General features: G+C 43.9%; 1 protein-coding gene and 1 long non-coding RNA gene across 5 annotated transcripts in view; one reads left to right on the top strand and one right to left on the bottom strand.

Moving 5' to 3' along the window:
* Nucleotides 1-3442, bottom strand: part of CFAP100 (cilia and flagella associated protein 100) — a 33320-nt gene extending 29878 nt beyond the window's left edge. Inside the window, exons 1-2 of one of the 4 annotated variants that reach the window (XM_039547680.1) lie at nt 3307-3442; nt 1208-1357 (exon numbers count right to left, since the gene is read on the bottom strand). In XM_039547680.1, the coding sequence (XP_039403614.1) occupies nt 1208-1274 (67 nt within the window). In that variant the 5' untranslated portion in view covers nt 1275-1357; nt 3307-3442. Of the gene's footprint in view, nt 1-1207; nt 1358-3173 lie in introns of all 4 variants that reach the window. The other 3 variants (XM_039547679.1, XM_039547681.1, XM_039547682.1) reach the window with 3 other exon arrangements.
* Nucleotides 3443-3639: 197 nt separating this feature from the next.
* LOC120369553 lies at nt 3640-6776 on the top strand. The gene is made up of 3 exons (XR_005583218.1): nt 3640-3850; nt 4429-4719; nt 6492-6776. It is a non-coding gene; the product is annotated as an uncharacterized LOC120369553 (long non-coding RNA).
* The last annotated feature ends 9852 nt before the right edge of the window (nt 6777-16628 follow it).

Below are 16628 nucleotides of genomic sequence, written 5' to 3'. Positions count from 1 at the left end.
ACTCCATTGACAACAGTACAGTTATTTTGGATTTACATGAGTAACTGAGAGCGGAACTTGGTATACAAAGTTTTAAATGCCCCGTACTGGTACTTCCAATTACATTACTACTTAGGATGGGAAATGCCTGTTGGACTATACCAGAATGCTTAATCGGAAGTTGAGCAGGTTGGTTTTGGTGTTGTGTTTCCTACATCCAAAGAGCAAAACACTCACTTGCAGTCTAGATTAGTTTTATTTTAGATTAAAGAATATAGCAAAGAAAGAACGAATATCAAGTCTCCATAAGAAAGAAAGCATTTGTCACTCTGTAATATCCTCTATTTCAAACCCCTCACTGTCCCACTCCCAGCAGACGGTTGGGCAGACTTCTTACATTGAAAAGGTGGAGTAACATGATCCAACTGATGAGTTCTTGATAGTGGGGAGTGAACCCCCTGGCCTCTAGAGCTAAAAGCTTGCACCACTACTGCCTAAACTAGCAAATTCAGCTCTCTTAGCCAACACCTGAAGAAAACTCAAACCGCCGTGTGATCCAGCCACAAGAGGGGGACAGAGAGCCACACTCAGTATGTGTGGGTTACACACAGAAAATAGAGTCCAAGGCCTGGTCTACACTACATGGTTAGGTTGATGTTTGCTGCCTTGTGGTGACCTAGCTGTGGAAGTGTCTCCACTTAAAATTGTCTCCCGCCAACGTAAGTGCCTCTCTACACCTATGTAGTAACATCACCTCCCCGAACGGCATAAAGTCATGGTCAATGTAATTAGGTCGATGCCGTGTCAATGTAGACACTGCGTTGCTTACATCAACTGTTACTCGCTTTCAGGAGCTGTCTAACAATGCCCCACACTAACAATACGCAAGCACTCCTGGTGAGAAACTGCACTGCTGACACAGGGAGCCAAGTGTGCATACCCCCAAGCGATTTAACAGCTGCACTGGTTGTATGCTGATGTAAGTTAGGTCGACATAATTTTGTAGTGTAGACATGGCTTTAACGATGTATACTACTTTTGGAAAAGGAGGGACAAAATAAAACATAGTGGTTTGTTAGTAATAAGCCTTAGAGTCTCTGTCTTTCCTTAAAGACAGGAAAATTCCCACACATGCCATACACCACACTTCTGAGTGCTCCAGCCAAAACCACATTTCATCATTAGATTTGTGCTTTGCAAGCAACAAGTTACGAATTAAAATTCTTACTGGAAATGGCTCCAGAGCTGGACGTTTCCTGGGACCCAGTCGAACGTGTATAGGACAGCACAGACATGCTGTACGAATTCCGTTCTGATGAATTCTAGAGAAAGGTTTAGATGGGCAGTTGGTTGAGTTTTGTATTCTCTGCTATAGAACCTAGAGGGGAAACATAATTATCACAACACACTTATCTGTAATGTACAGAGAGGAACGACTGTAGTTTATTATCAAAATTAACCCATGATCAACAGACTCAATTGCCATGCCTCCCTCATTTGGAAGGTGACTCCTTAGGACAAGTTCAGATGGGAATCAGTTGCACGGGTGTAATTCCACTCGAGTCAGTAGGATCACTCCAGACGTGCACTGGCATAAAGGAGAGGAGAAAATATCGACTGCCTTTTGCACTAGTTTTAAGGCTCTATTTTAAGCAGTTTCATTTGCATTGCCACCTACGCTTAGAACAACCTCTCACTTCTTCTACAAAAAGTGTTCTCCACCTCCCCTTTCCAAGAAGCTTCCCACATCCTAGAACTGGCTTTCACTCTCCTTCTGCATCAGGTCCAAGCCATGAGTATCACTGCGTTAGCACCACCTCAGAAAGAAGAAAGTTCCCTAAAAAATCACCCTTCCTGTAGTATCTGGGTTTTCTGTAGGGTTAATCCTGTTTATCTTGTGAGCCCTAAGCAGATCCCAACTTGGGTGGTGGCCGTGTAATCCAGCTTCTGCTGCATGCTGTAAGATATATCTTGGTCATGCATGGCACCTGGGCAAGCAAAGCAAACACCTAGAGGTGCAAACCTCTCAATGCTCACTTGGATATTTACAATCCAGAGCTTTGCTATGATGCTGAGCACTTCCAATTCCTATTGAAATGCATGAGAATGGAGCGCACTCAGCACCTTGCAGGGCTATATATGTATGCAGTAATGATTTATCTGTGACATTCTTTGAGGTAAAGGTGCTTCATAATATAGTGTTACACTGAGAAAGACTGATGAGTGCATGGATCAAAAGCCTATTTGAGAGTGGGTGTGAACACACCCATCACTTGAGATAGTTGTAGGAAGCATTTCAGGGCCCACTCCTAAAAAAAGAGCTCACAGAATCTGCCCAGAAACTAACAGCATGGTGAGAAGGAGCCCACTGGGTACTGTGACCAGGTATGAGAGAGAGGGAAGGCAGAACACGGACACAGACAGAAGGAGCAGCTGAAAGTGCAGTATCTGACCCTGGAAGAAACCTTGGGTCATGGGTGCAGGCTGAAAATAATGGTCTTGGTGCTGTGAGAAGAAGCTATTTCCCACTGTTGGAGTCCCTCTGCATTCAGAGAGACAGGAGGACTTTGTAAATAAACAAAACTGCATCAGAGAAATGCCTATCACCAATTTCTATTCCCAACTGGAACATCTCCAGGGCTACAAACTTCCATGAGCTGCTCAGGTAAAAAAGGGGCAACAATAATCAGGGTCCTTTTTTAACCCCGTTCCTAAGGTGTGGATACAATTTTTTTCTTTTATAAACCTTATTATAGATTGTTTGCACACACTTTGGAAATAATGTATAATGTTACATAAGTGCTAATAGGGTTAATTATTAAGATCCGTAATGGAAAAATGGTATTAAAATCATTTGGTGTATCTTTCATGACCTTTGACATTTTAATAGTTCCACGGGTCTATACCGCCATTCACTGGTGCCAAAGTCAATTGATAAGGAATTACCATTTTTAGTTTACTGATAATTTTATATGCCACATTTCCCTAGCATTAAGGTGCAGTGCAGAAAAATGCTGAATGAAACATACACAATCAGTCTAAAAATAGAATTAATACGATAAAATGTAGGTTAGTTTCCAAGTTCCCAGAGCATTGGATGGGCTCAAGTCTTGAGCCAGCAGCAGGTAATTTAGAAGCAGAGGGGTTAGGTTTCCCTGGCTTCCAACAGAACACACATATGCAGACACACTCACCCACACATAGGTAAATCATCCGTGCATGGCATTTCCTAGCGAAACATATCAATGCCTCCAACTTTCTGTCTCCGTGAAAAGTTGTATTTGCTGTTAAAAAACGTAGGAGGGGAAAACGCAATAAAAATGGTACCTCCCTTCTTTGGCTTCTCACCCTACCCTCTCTGACAGCAGCCTTGGTCAATTGCAGCCGGGCAGAGCCATGCACCTGGAAGAGTGGCACAGAACCTTGCAGACTTTGGTTAGCTCCGCGGCTTCTTTTCTTCTCCACTCTTGTTTATGTTGTCAAGGAAGCCTTCTCTCCTGTTGCCCGGCAACCGGCTACGTCATAAAGGAAAGAAGGGCTCCGTCACTTTAGTGCGCTGTTCCAGAACGATGGGGAGAGCAGGCAAACTAGCGAACCGGCTGCCCTTGCAGGAGGGTGGGTGGTGGTAGTTCTAGGCTTTGCAACACAAGCGAATGAACCGGCGGGAGGGGCAGTTTAGTTGCAATTAAGGAGATTGTGCATGACGATGAAGTTGGTAGAAATAGCGCATAAATCGGCTGCAAGTTTCAAGAAAAATCCATTGTAGCTACTTTTGGAAATGTCTTGAGCATGAAATCGCAGTTAGCTGCAATTGCGGGTCTCTTGCACATAAGCCAACCAAGGGGCTGCACGTGACATGCAACTGTGTTTGGTAGGTGTTGGGCAGGATTCATTGCAGGTTTCTTTCTACTGATTTTGCAGAGGTTCTTCTTTCCCTGGATAATAACAGCCTGGGGACTATTTTCATAGGCAAACGAGGGATATTGCTAATCATGCATTTCTATTTCTTATTTTTAGTGGGATGCATTTAACTGTATCTCTGCAAATATACATAGAGAGACAGTATATCTAAGAGGTTAGAGCAGGGCCGCCATCCAGGCTTCTAAATCTGACTGCAATTTTCGGGCTGTGTGACTGTGAGCAAGTCACTTGACCTCTGTGGAGCTCAGTTTCCCCTTTCCCCAGCTGTAAAATATGGAGAGTTAAATTTAGTCACCTCAGAAGGGTGTTGTGTGGCTTACTAAACTAACCGCTGTAAAGGACTCGTCAGCTGAAAGGTGCTGGAGTAGAGCAAAATATTATATCATACATTTATAAAGGTGTATTGGAAAAGTATGATTTTGGGGGCTGGGGGAGGAAGGTATCAGACCCCCCTTATTTTCTCTTTGTTATGCCCAAAGGGAAAAATATCCGTTCCAGATATATCAGTGTGCTTCTTTTGTGTTCTAGGGATTAGCAGTTGAGCTTTCTAAAACCGCAATTTCTGTGTTACAGAAGATTTCTAGATGGCTTTACCCACCTGAATAAGTCATGCAACATAACAAATAGCAGAATTTGTTTTTTAAAAACGAGCAAACTCCTATTATCACATGTGTTATTTCTCATTATTGTGGATTACTAAGATATGGGACTCACTGGGTTGTAAAGTCTCTCAGTAATTCTAGCAAGAGGAGGATGTTGCTTATAAAAGAGGAAACTTCTCTTTACTCCAAACAAATACTTCAGCATTTGGCAAAAAAGGTACGGGATACTCTTATGTTTCTGTAAAGGAATCTTTTAGTTGAAAATTTCCCAGTTGCAGTAGGAGATTTGAATCAGGAGAGAAATTGAAAAATCATTTTGCATATTTTAAAAAAATCAAGGAACAAATTTTACTGCAAAGGCAATTCTCTAAATCAGTGGTTTCCAAACTTGTTCCGCCGCTTGTGCAGGGAAGCCCCTGGCGGGCCAGGCCGATTTGTTTAACTGCCGCATCTGCAGGTTTGACCGATTGCGGCTCCAGGCCAATGGGAGCTGCTGGAAGCAGTGGCCAATACGTCCCATTGGCCTGGAGCAGCGAACCACGGCCACTGCTCTAAATGTAAGCCTTTGGAAGTAAGGATTTATAATGGAACTGCAGATACAGAGCAGTAGTGGTATGAATAGACATCACTGAAGTGCATTAACATAGGAACCTAGGAGATTAGGACAGCTATAGCTCTAATATATGGAGTCATTTCTCATAGTGAATGATACAAATTCTATAGCTATGTGTCCCTTCCATGCAACCTTGTTAAATGTTCATTACTTGCTGGCTGAGAAATACTATAAGAGATGGGAGCCATATAAGTATCTACACAGACAGAAAGATAATACTGCAAAGTGATATATATTGATACCAGGAAGCTGGCATGCATCAAGTACACTGTTCAGCTCAGTGTTCATCAGTCTCCACCATTCCCTTTAACTCCCTCAAGGGTCTCCATTATTCATTTATTTTACTTTAGATATTATAAAATAACTGAATATGCCCTAGACAACAGGAAAGGACTAAAATACAAGCCAAATGACAAGCAGAGAATGGCCCAGAAATACTTCAAGGCAGTTTGAGTATTTTCTCTCTGATCCGTTCAGCTTTATATTCTTTGCTGGATTTGGTGCTGTACAACCTGAAACAGCCAAAGAGGGAAATCAAGACCTGATATTAATAAGGTTAAAAAAAATTAAGGAAGGAGAAAACCTACAAGCTGATATTCTGTGCTGCACCTCCAGGAGGCTCTGAATTCCAGGCTTCTACAGGGGCCTGAGCAGCCTCTAATATACAGTAGAGTAACGGGCGCTGTTAAAAAATTTTTTGTAGCCTCCCAAGGACTGACTATGGGCAGAACCCACACAGTGCTCTGCATTATGGGCTACACCCTATGTAGCAGGACCTGCAGAGGGGCCAGGATAAAGCTGGCTAGGGTGGTCCTTATGCTGTGCCTATGCCAGAATACACCCCTCCCCCCATTCCTTGGGGTGGGGGCAGAGGAGGCTGTTTTTGGCTACTATATCATGCTGCTATTGCATTGAGGGACTGGAGTAGGGAACAGAATCCCTCCCATTTTTTGTAAACAAAGCTTTATTCACAGTACACAATCATATGAGCCTTTAAATGAGTAATGATTGCCAACAAATCCTGTCTGTCTGATCAAATGCTTCTTAGTGGTTCAAGTTTCTTGCATATGGGTCACAGAACATTAGGCACCAAGGGCCTGCCCCACAGCCAGAAAACTCTCGTTGACTTCGATGGGTTTTGAGTCAAGCTCCCAGAAAGGGGCGTTGCTTGAGATACAGGATGGGTGGGTGATCTTGGCAGCACAAAAGAATCCTCTTGCTCTCCAGAAAAGCCCTGTGGTGGAGGAAGGTTGGGATGTCTCATGTTTACAGCAGGCTGCCGTTTCTAGAATCCTGGTGTGACTCTTTGAGCGTGTTGGACACCCCCGCTCCCTCAACTTACCACCAATTGCTGCTTATTGTCTCACTGCTCCCAGCTGAGCATCCTCTTACTGCAGGGAACCTGCATCAGTGGCAAAGGGGGAGGCTGATTTCAGGGAACCTTGGAACAACTGCACTGCCAGAGCCCGCCACAGGATGTCATCAAACGTTGCTTTTCAGCTGCTGGAGAGAGAGGGATTTGGTTGAAGGACCCACATTTCTCACTCTTGGTTTCTCATTGCACCTGTGTTTGAATTTCACCTTGTATTTTATGAATGAGGGTTAAACATGATCAGCGCAAAGAAAATCCTGTTCCATCTGCTGAATGTTAATGGTTAAGTTTCCCAAGTGATAAATTCTGTAAGCAGTTTTGAAGAGGCCATCAAGATCCTGTGAGCAGAGTTTTAATTCCTGCTAGCAGGATGATTCAATAAAAGAACCTTGATTCAGTATGCAGCATTGTAGATCCTACCATCCAGGATGCTAGTAGCCTAGAAAGAAAAGGGGTCTCTTTTGATATTGCTCCCCACCAGGATGGTCCCCCATAAGTAGGGCCCTACCAAATTCACAGTCCATTTTGGTCATTTTCACTGTCATAGGATTTTAAAAATATTACATTTCATTATTTCATCTATTTTAATCTGAAATTTCACAGTGTTGTAATTGTAGGGGTCCTGACCGAAAAAGGAGTTGGGAGAGGGGGGTTGCAAGTTTATTGTAGTGGGGGTTGCGGTACTGCTACCCTTACTTCTGCGCTGCTGCTGACGGTGGTGCTGCCTTCAGAGCTGGGCATCTGGAGAGTGGCGGCTGCTGGCTGGGAGCCCAGCTCTGAAAGCAGAGCTGGCCCTCAGTCAACAGCCGCCACTCTCCGGCTGCCCAGTTTCGAAGGCAGCAGCGCAGAAGTAATGGTTGCATGGTATGGTATTGCCACCCTTACTTCTTCACTGCTGCTGGTGGGGTGCTGCCATCAGAGCTGGGCACCTGACCAACAGCTGCCGCTCTCAGCCACCCAGCTCTGAAGGCAGCACAGATGTAAGGGTGGCAATACTGCAACCTCCCTAAAATAATCTTGCGACCCCCCCCCACCCCACCTCCCTTTTGGGTCAGGACCCCCAATTTGAGAAACCCTGGTCTCTCCTGTGAAATCTGTATAGTATAGGGTAAAAACACACACAGACGCGTGTTTCATGGCTGTGAATTTGGTAGGGCCCTACCCATAGGGGATTTCATTTTATTTTTGCAACTGATTGATTAAACTGGAAACTGTCACCTGCCAAAACTCCAACAGAGAATCTAACAACTGACAAACTAGTGGCTTTTCTATGGTGGCATTTGTGAGCACTGGCTGTAGTTACTCTGATCAGAGTGGTATGTGCTGAGCTATTGGGTTTCTGTCACCTTGACATAATCAAATCAGTTGCATTCCCTTTCTCACTAAAAGGCGTAAATTCTCAACACCCTGTGAGTCCAGATGGCAACAATGTGGAAGTGGGTCAATGGTTTTTCAAACTTAATGCTTATTTTAGTGTCCCTTGTGGAAGAAAAGACTCCACTGTCATGAATATAAACTGTATTCTTTACTGAGGCTGTTGGACACAGACAAACACTGTGGTTCTCTCTAGCTCCTGACTAACACAGCCTAAGCTGTCTAGTGTCAATACATAGGGTCTCCTGAACTCCGGGCCTGGATTAATCAGTTACAGACTGGGCTACCAACTACAGCCCACTTAGCAGCAGTATACAGGGCCTGATCCAAAGCCCACTGTAGACAATGGAATGATTCCCGTAGAGTTGAATGGGATTTGGATTGGGACCATAATGTTCACGGTTAGATTGTTTTTTATGAATGACGTTGTTCAATTGCAATGCCACTTTTGAGTTTCTAGCAACACCTGGGCCCCAAACAAAGTTTAGATCCATATCCACATTTCCCTAAAAGTTCAGGTGTATTTGGAATCAGGATTTTGGTTTGGCCTATTCTAGAGATGGCCTCATCTTTGTGGCTTATAAGACTACTCTAGTCGTGTCTGTTATTCCAGTTCATTTTCAGGGAATAATTATTTTGCACAGGACCTGCAGAATCTGTCCTAAAAGGGTTTTTGTTCTGATAAGTCCCACTCTTCCTGGCTTCATCCTTGGAATTCCCATGAATCTCAATGGGAGTGACACACATGTAGAACTTGCAGGATTGGGTCTGGAAAGGCTAATACACTAAAATAATCAGTCATGCTGTTCCCTAAGAAGACATGAAAGAAAAAATAGGTTCTGGTTTTAGATCATTTCTGCTCCCATGGAGAAAGAGGGAGGAGGAGGGAGAAAAACAAACAGCTGTTATTGTTACATCTGATCTGTTGCAACCCCGTTGACCCCTTTCTTCAGGGAGGTACCTGCATTCTCAAGCCATTTGTAGCATATCCCCAGAGTAGCCAATGGGAAATAACTTAAGAGCAGTCAGTGGGGTGCAGTAGCTAACATGCCCCCATACACATCCATACAGTTTCACTGGGGTATCCCATCCCAATGGCATGAATACATTTGATCGATCTATCTAATTAAAATGGCTCCTCTTACTGTAATATCTGAATACCTCACAATCTCATCCTAGAACACCCCTGTGATTTATGCCAGTACTGTTATCTCCATTTGACACTGATGGGGAAACTGCTTCTGCTCCGGGTCTTCGGCGGCGGGAGGTCCTTCCACTCCGGGGTGGAAGGCCCCCCGCCGCTGAATTACCGCCAAACCGGGGGCCCCCCGCTGCTGAATTACCACCGAAGTGGGGGCCCCCTGCTGCCAAAGACCTCAGGCCCCCTGAATCCTGTGGGTGGCCCTGGGAAACTGAGGTGCAGAGAGATCAAGTGACTTGCGCATTGAAGTCTATATGCTGGAGCAGGGTCCTGTGTGCAGGTTTCCCACTGACTTCAGTAGCTGTTTAGTTGCAATGGAATCCCACTTACATGCGTGGACACTGCTAACTCACTTCACCTGGGCCACCCAACAGGTGTCAAATGGTAAGAGCTTTCATTCATTACCTAGTCATTACCCCCAACTAGGGACTGCTCAAAAGGCTTCACGTCCGATGCCTAATCCCTTAGTTAATCCAGGCCCTCATCTGTTTGGATTCACGTAATTCTATGTACCAAGATGTCAGCAGATCTTGTAGCTTGTTTTCCAGCGAAATATCTCCTCTTAGGTAAATATTACATTTAAGGGTGCTTTGCCTGTGGTTTTCCTACCTGCGGTTTGTACAGTGGGTCAATGCCCTGCTCAGAGATAAGAGGAATAATTGCTACAAGAGCTGTTTGCTGCTGTAATACACCAACCTGCTTTCCTCCAAATGGTTAGGTGGCTCATATACCTGTAATTACAAGACTTGAATGCTGCTTAATATCTGGAGAAATTTTCAGTAAGTGGGGAATTTAAGGCAGGGGTTGAGACTTGGCAGACTGGAAGGGCTTATTTATTCTCATTTTAGTGGTTCATAAATTATAAATCTGCATGTAATTTAAACATCCAGCCATCAGAAGGTCTTGTGAGAAAGGTAGTGGTGAGAGGGATGATAAATAGACTCTCAGATAATTAAAGGAACACCAGTTGCAGGTCAGCAAGAAAATTCTTGCATTATTATTTTTCTTTTAATAGAGAACCCAGATTTAAGATGTCTGCTGCCACCTCATGGGTAAACAAATAACACAAATGCCACAGCAGATAACACTACACAACAACATTTCACTTCTGTTAAAGGAAACCTTTCCAAGGAGCGACAGAAATCAGAATAGCAGTCTAAGCAATTCTGCTCAGCAATTCTGTCTCCAGACAAAACCAGGCTCAGAATAATTAAAAAGAACAGGTGCAAGCTAGAACATTCATGGGAATAACATGTCTTTTGTACGTTCTTGGTTACTTTTTGCTAACAATCTGTTTTCTGGCTAACTCATGTAATCATTTGATAGGGAGAGTTAACAGTTTAGCTGTTCCATTAATATATCCTGCAAAGCATTTATCTGAAAGAGCATCGTAAGACCTCTATGAATAGAGCTTTGGACCTTTTTTCAAGGTCCTCTTTAGAATTCTCCAGCTAATAAGTCGGGCCCTTTAAAAACAGCATTTTCAAACCTTCCTTCTCACATTGTTGTTAGTAAAGTGATCTGCTTGGCTTTCAGAGAGTTTGTGAGAAGGTCTGGGCAGAAGGCCAGCTGCTGTCCTTAACCAGATGTATTGAATTAAGAATACACCGCTTCTATAACCTGTGCTAATTCATTCCCCTCAGCCAGAGTATTTTCTTGGGTACTTGATGTACAATCTATAGAAACAATTTCGCTGACATCAGATATGCTTATAAATAGAATGTCTGCCCTGCTACAGTTCTGTAGCTATACCAACAGGAACAAAACACCCACAAGTGTTGTACTGGGCTTGGAACTGGGATGCTAACCAAGATTTTCCCCTAAAGCATCCAAATTCGACCACTGCTGGAGGCAAAGTACTGGACCAGAGGTACATAGGACTTGCCAAACTGGAAGAGACCAATGTCTCTACCTAGCTGTAGACTCCTTTCTCCTGTCCCCTTTCTTGGAGTGTGTGTGACCGGTTTGATTTGGATGCGTCATCTAAGTCTTCCACTGTTTTCTTCTCTCCTCTGCTTCTTCCCCAGGTCCTGTCCTCTTCTTCCTCCCATCGCAACCAGAACCTTCCCCATCTCTCTCTCTCTTCAATACAATTCCAGGCTCTGCGCCTTTCTGTCCCTTCAAGTATGAGTAACCCTGATCCGCCTGGCCTGGACCCAGTGGCTCCTGTTCCTGACATGTATCACACATTATATAGTACATTAACCATAACAAAACCCAAACCAATTATTAATTCATCCACTATATCGGCTCTCCAGACTTCTTGCTCAAATTCCAGAGGTCTAGTTTTCAAACCCATTTTTCCCAAAATTTGAGGAGTGCACTTCTCCCTTCTGTGACTAACTAGGTGGGTCAGTTTTGGATCCTTTATTCCCCAGCCTTTGCAGCATGTCTGGTTTAACAACTGTTCTGTTGGAGCCAGTGTCCACGGTTCCCATGCATTTCATAGGTCGTATTGCACACTTAAGAGGCAGACTCCCATTATTGTTTAACTGTGTAGACCTTAAAAAAAAATGTGGGGCTGATCCTTGTACCTCCAAGCTGTGCCCCTTCAACTGGGCCTCCTCCCCCTTTTTCCAAATTGAGAGAGGGGCTTTCACTAGACACTGTGATGCTCTGTCCTGGCCTGCCTTAAATTTATAATAGTCTTTTTATGGCCATTTTTTTTCAAAGCATCAGCATTTAACCAAACTGCTTCCTTCATTTTTGTATTATTGCCAATTTCCCTTGTTTTATAAACCAAATTGAACACTTTTTCTAATCATTCAAAAATGTCACAAACCAGATTAGAACCCCCCGCTTACCATATGTATTAGACACAACGCTGTACTTGGAGGGCTCACGGCAATCAGCTTCCATCTTCCTTGCTGCCGCTGCTTCCTCTTCTGGTGCTCTGCTGCGAGGACAGAGTCAAGCTGGGTGGCAGTTTCCATAGCCACTCACAGTATCTCTGGCCTCCTTTTGCGGATCTGCAAGTCTGAGTCCAGCAGAGTGTCTATAAATTGGTCCTTTGAATTATTATTTGTATTACCATAGTGTCTAAGAGCCCTAGTCACGCACCAGTATTCCATTGCACTAGGCACTGTACACACCCACCCACCCACCCCCTCCAGCAAGTTGTCTTCCCTGGGGCAAGTGGGGACTTTGTCCCTGCACCCGTACAGTGCTCCTTCCATGTACATCTAAGGATGACCACGAAGTTCTCCATTTACTGCAGGTATTAAAAAGCTCTTAATTCAAGAGAGTTTTTGGCACAGTGTCTTGGTTTTGGCTTTATTTGCTGTCTTTAAGCTCAAATGTTTCTATTCATTGATGGGCTGAGCGGGCAAGGTGCTGAGCACCTCCAGAGAGATACTGGAGTGCCTTTACCTCTTGCTGAAGTCAGTGGACCTTATAGGTGCTCAGCATTTTGCAGGACTGGGCCTTTAATGTGTATTATTTTTTGTGTAAAGCACTTGGGTTAGCTTGGCAAGGCAGACACTATGTAAATATGAATTATTAATATCATTTTTTTTCACTGTGCAAGTGGTCAAAGTCACACCTGTCCTCTCCAGCTAGTGAGAGTCAATATATTTCAACAGATGTGGTGGCCAGGTATGTCTCCCGCTGTGTAAGAGACGCCACCAGACGTTGTTCAGGTTCTCCCTGAACCTGCTTCTCCAGTGAACTTTATCTCACAATATCTCAGCTCTCCGGGGCACTGTGTGCAATCCCCGATTTGGACAAACGGCTGAGCTTGATCCTGCCAGAATGACGTAAAAACCTGCAACATTGCACATCATTTCAACACTGGCAGAGCTAAAGTCTCTGGGCCTGATGGTGGCTGCTGCTGCACAACAGAAATCAGCCCATGACAGTTTGATCCAAGCAGCACAATTAATAGGTTACCAAATGGCAGCGCGGGTAGCTCATGTTGCTTTGTGAGTGGAAGGATATCTGCTTACATGATTGGCCATCTCCTGCAAATTCCAGCTGCTCCAGAGGTCATGAAACCTGTGATTGAAAGTGGATGGAAATTGCTCTTTAAAAGGAACATAATCTGGCTTCAGCCTGGACAGCTGCTGCTGGGGCAGCAGTTGATATCAAAATCCAGAGATATTGCAGCCTTTTCTGGGCTTGGGGTTGAGACTGTGCCCCAGGCTAGTGTGATAATCGTGGAAGGGCAGCAAATGGCTTGAGTGATGGTGAGCTGTAAATCACCAGGGCTAGTAAGCTCCCAGAGACAGACTCTAGACTCATCCTGTGAGCGGTCTGAAGAGCAAAATTCTGTTGTCTCCTAATGAGCAGCTCAAAACAGTCGATGCTGGTTAAGCTCTGTGGAGGATCATGGTGACAAAGAAAGAGCATAAGGTTATAAGCAACAGCTAAAAGTCACTGTTTCCTAGAGGTAGGATTCATCCCTGGTGGCACAGGGAAGAGAGGGACACCTTCTGACATCAGTGGAGAGACATCTCCTGACCATGCAGAGGAGAGCTGGTGTTTCTGTCACCACCCTCCTCGAGAAATGATGCCAGGGCAGGAGCTGTAGCTAACCAGGAGCCTGCCAATATGTGTTGCCAAGTGGATGCAATGAATCAGGGCATCAATGAACCACATTAGCGCTACCAGCATGTCAACCAGTGCCACCCTCTGCTGGCCTTTCACAGCCATGCCATCCCCTGCTTTACACCAGCCAAACCCAGGTATAAAGCAGAGCTGATTATAGCCTTCTACCAATAAAAATACTGCATCTGATTCTGTCCCACAGTCAGTTGAATATTTGTCTACTCTAGTCCACGCTGCGTTTTGACAGTGCTGAATATAGAAACAGAAGCTTGGTGTTTCTCATTTGCATATCAGCACCCAGAATGCCCAGCTGTTTCACAACTACTTCTTACAAGGACACTGACAGGTCAAATCTGGGTCACAAATTTAGAAACTGTAAAAACCAGCCTTTACAAATCCTAAGACCAATCAGAAAGTTTCTAAGAGTTAAAATGTCTATGGAAAACATATTTTTCTTTAAACAGATATAAATACTCCCCAGCAGTCCGTGCACGCTGAACATGGCAGCACTGTGGTGGTGCATGAGAATCAGAAGGATAAATTGACTAGAAGTTGATTGAACATTTTCATTTTTGTTTCTAGTCTGTTTTCATTGTCCGAGGTAAGAGAAATGCAAAAAGGGCACGCACAGAAGAGTGTAAAGCAAATCTACTAATGTTTTATGTGTTTTAAAGAATCAGTTTAACAGTTTAGTGTTAAAACACAGGTTAAAAAAAACCTGGAAACAGAACTGAGCCAAATCCTCAAAACTGACCAGTGTGAACACCAGGGAAATTTGGATTGAGATCCAGACTTTGTATCTGGCCCTTATATTCCTATAATGGGCTCCATGCTGAGACTTCTAGGAAGATTGCTGATTAGTACCAATTGTGTTGGTATGTCTGTGGGTTTGTCTACACATGAAAATGTATCCAGAATAAGATAAGGTGTGAATTTAAAACAGATTAACTATTCCTGATTAGCTCTCTGTGGATGCGCCTATTCTGGAATACTTTATTCCAAATTAGTTTATACCAGTTTACAGATGGGGGAACCTGAGGCATACAGAAGTGTCGTGGCTTGCCCAAGATTACACAGTAAGTTACAACAGAAATAGGGGGAACGGAATCTGGGAATGGAAATGAAAATGCTTCATTCCCAGTCACGTTCTCTGATCCCCGGACCATAGCCACTCCCTCTCTAGCAATGTTTCCTGGAGAATTCAGCTCTCAGTTACACCTGTGAAGTCCCACTGACTACAGAGGCGCTACAAGAATGCCATCAAAGGGTAGAATTTTTGCCCATGGGGTAAGTACAGCAAAGAAAATTGCTTATTCATGGTTCATGACGTTCATCATAAGTTGGAACTTGTCCCAAAACAACCTCTCTGATCGGAAAACCCTCAATTTCTGAGTTGAACTGATAACTATCTGAACCTCGAACTCCACAGTAAGTCTAATAATTGACTTGAAAACACTGGATGTGAACACCACTGACCTTTGAACAAGAATGGATCCAGGTGATCTGAATCTATACCTTGTGGATTGACTCAGTTGCTACTAAAGGCTAGTAAGTGGGGAGGGGGGAGTTTGGAATACAAGATTATATCACAATGTATTTTTGAATAAAAAAAACTCCTAGGATTTTTTAAAAATATTCTACTGAAAATATCCACTCTGTGACAGGCAATCACCTCTCAATAGCAGCTCAGTAAAAGACTATCCAATATGAAGAAAATTGGGCAGAAACCCCAGCCAGTGGTGCTGCTCTGAAACAAGGTATTATTTTGCAAGCTAGTCTGGAAGAATTGGTCTTGCCAAATACTAAAACTGGGCTTCAGAATGACTGCTGAGTGCATAATTAATCCCCCAGGAGCACGGAGTCTGGACATATGTACAACAGAGCAGAAAAAATGTATATGAAGAATTAACTTTAAGAAACAAGCAAGGGCATTAGTCTCATTAGAGTTATAGCTCATCATTCATTTAATTTTATTTCTGTGATGAGCAGAAACATTGTTTTTTAACCCCAGCAATGAGGCAGGATTCTTCTTTCTTTTTCAAAAGCAGCTAGAAATTGCTGTGTATAATGTTGTTGCTTTGATATGATCAGAAGTTATCTGGTCCATTCCTCACATGAATGTGAATCCACAAAGAACTGCTAGCCAGAAAAGCAGCTTTTGCTTTCTTGAGAAATCCATGAAGGAATATGCACAAGGTGCCCAGACGTTTAATGGCGTCATCATGAGCCAGATGGAGAGTCGGTAGCCTGCCATCAAAATAAGTCAGTGGGCACTTCGCAGTGATATGCGACACAGTCTGAAGTTGATCGCATGACTTCTGACTTTCAAGGGCTTGGTGAGAAACAGGGATAGAGTTGTCTCCCAAATCCTGACCCATGCACAAAGCTTAGTAAATGGGATTTGTGCAGGGCTTGGAGAAGCAAAGGACCTCTCCTCTGATGTTGGGGAGAACCAATGGCTCCTGTGGTTCTCCTGGGGAGAACCAGTGTCTGGCTCCTGTCCTATCTTCCTGTCCATGGCAGTGAGTCTGCATAGTTGATGTTCTACCAGCTATGCTTTCTATCTCCCTCCGAGTGCTACGTCTTCACACAATGTTGAGGAAAGAACATTGGAAAGAACACGGTGATAGAGCACTTGCCCGGTGCCCATCCACAAGGTGAAGGATTTGGCTTTTGCTTGTCTTTGGTACTGAACAACATGTCAGTTACTAGACCAACTTCTATCGGTGAGAGAGAGAAACTTTTGAGCTTACACAGAAGTTGGTCCAGTAAAAGATATTGCCTCACCCACCTTGTCTCTAATATCCTAGGACCAACATGGCTACAACACACTGCATACAACATTTCAGCTGCAAGAAGAAAGGTCACTTGTCTCAAGCACCACAGATACCTGGGCATGTCTTACTGCTCTAGCTGCTCAAATGGATTTTCCAAAGACCCACCAATAGGCAGACTAAGGGTTTGTGGTCTTTTGCTCCCATTACCATGTTAGCAGCAGCAGCAGTTTACTAATAACGCTAT

The sequence above is a fragment of the Mauremys reevesii genome, linkage group 7 (genome assembly GCF_016161935.1).
Source record: "Mauremys reevesii isolate NIE-2019 linkage group 7, ASM1616193v1, whole genome shotgun sequence".
NCBI classification, from domain to species: Eukaryota; Metazoa; Chordata; order Testudines; family Geoemydidae; genus Mauremys; species Mauremys reevesii.
Note: the sequence above shows the minus strand (reverse complement) of the source record. Positions and strands in the feature narration are given on the sequence as shown.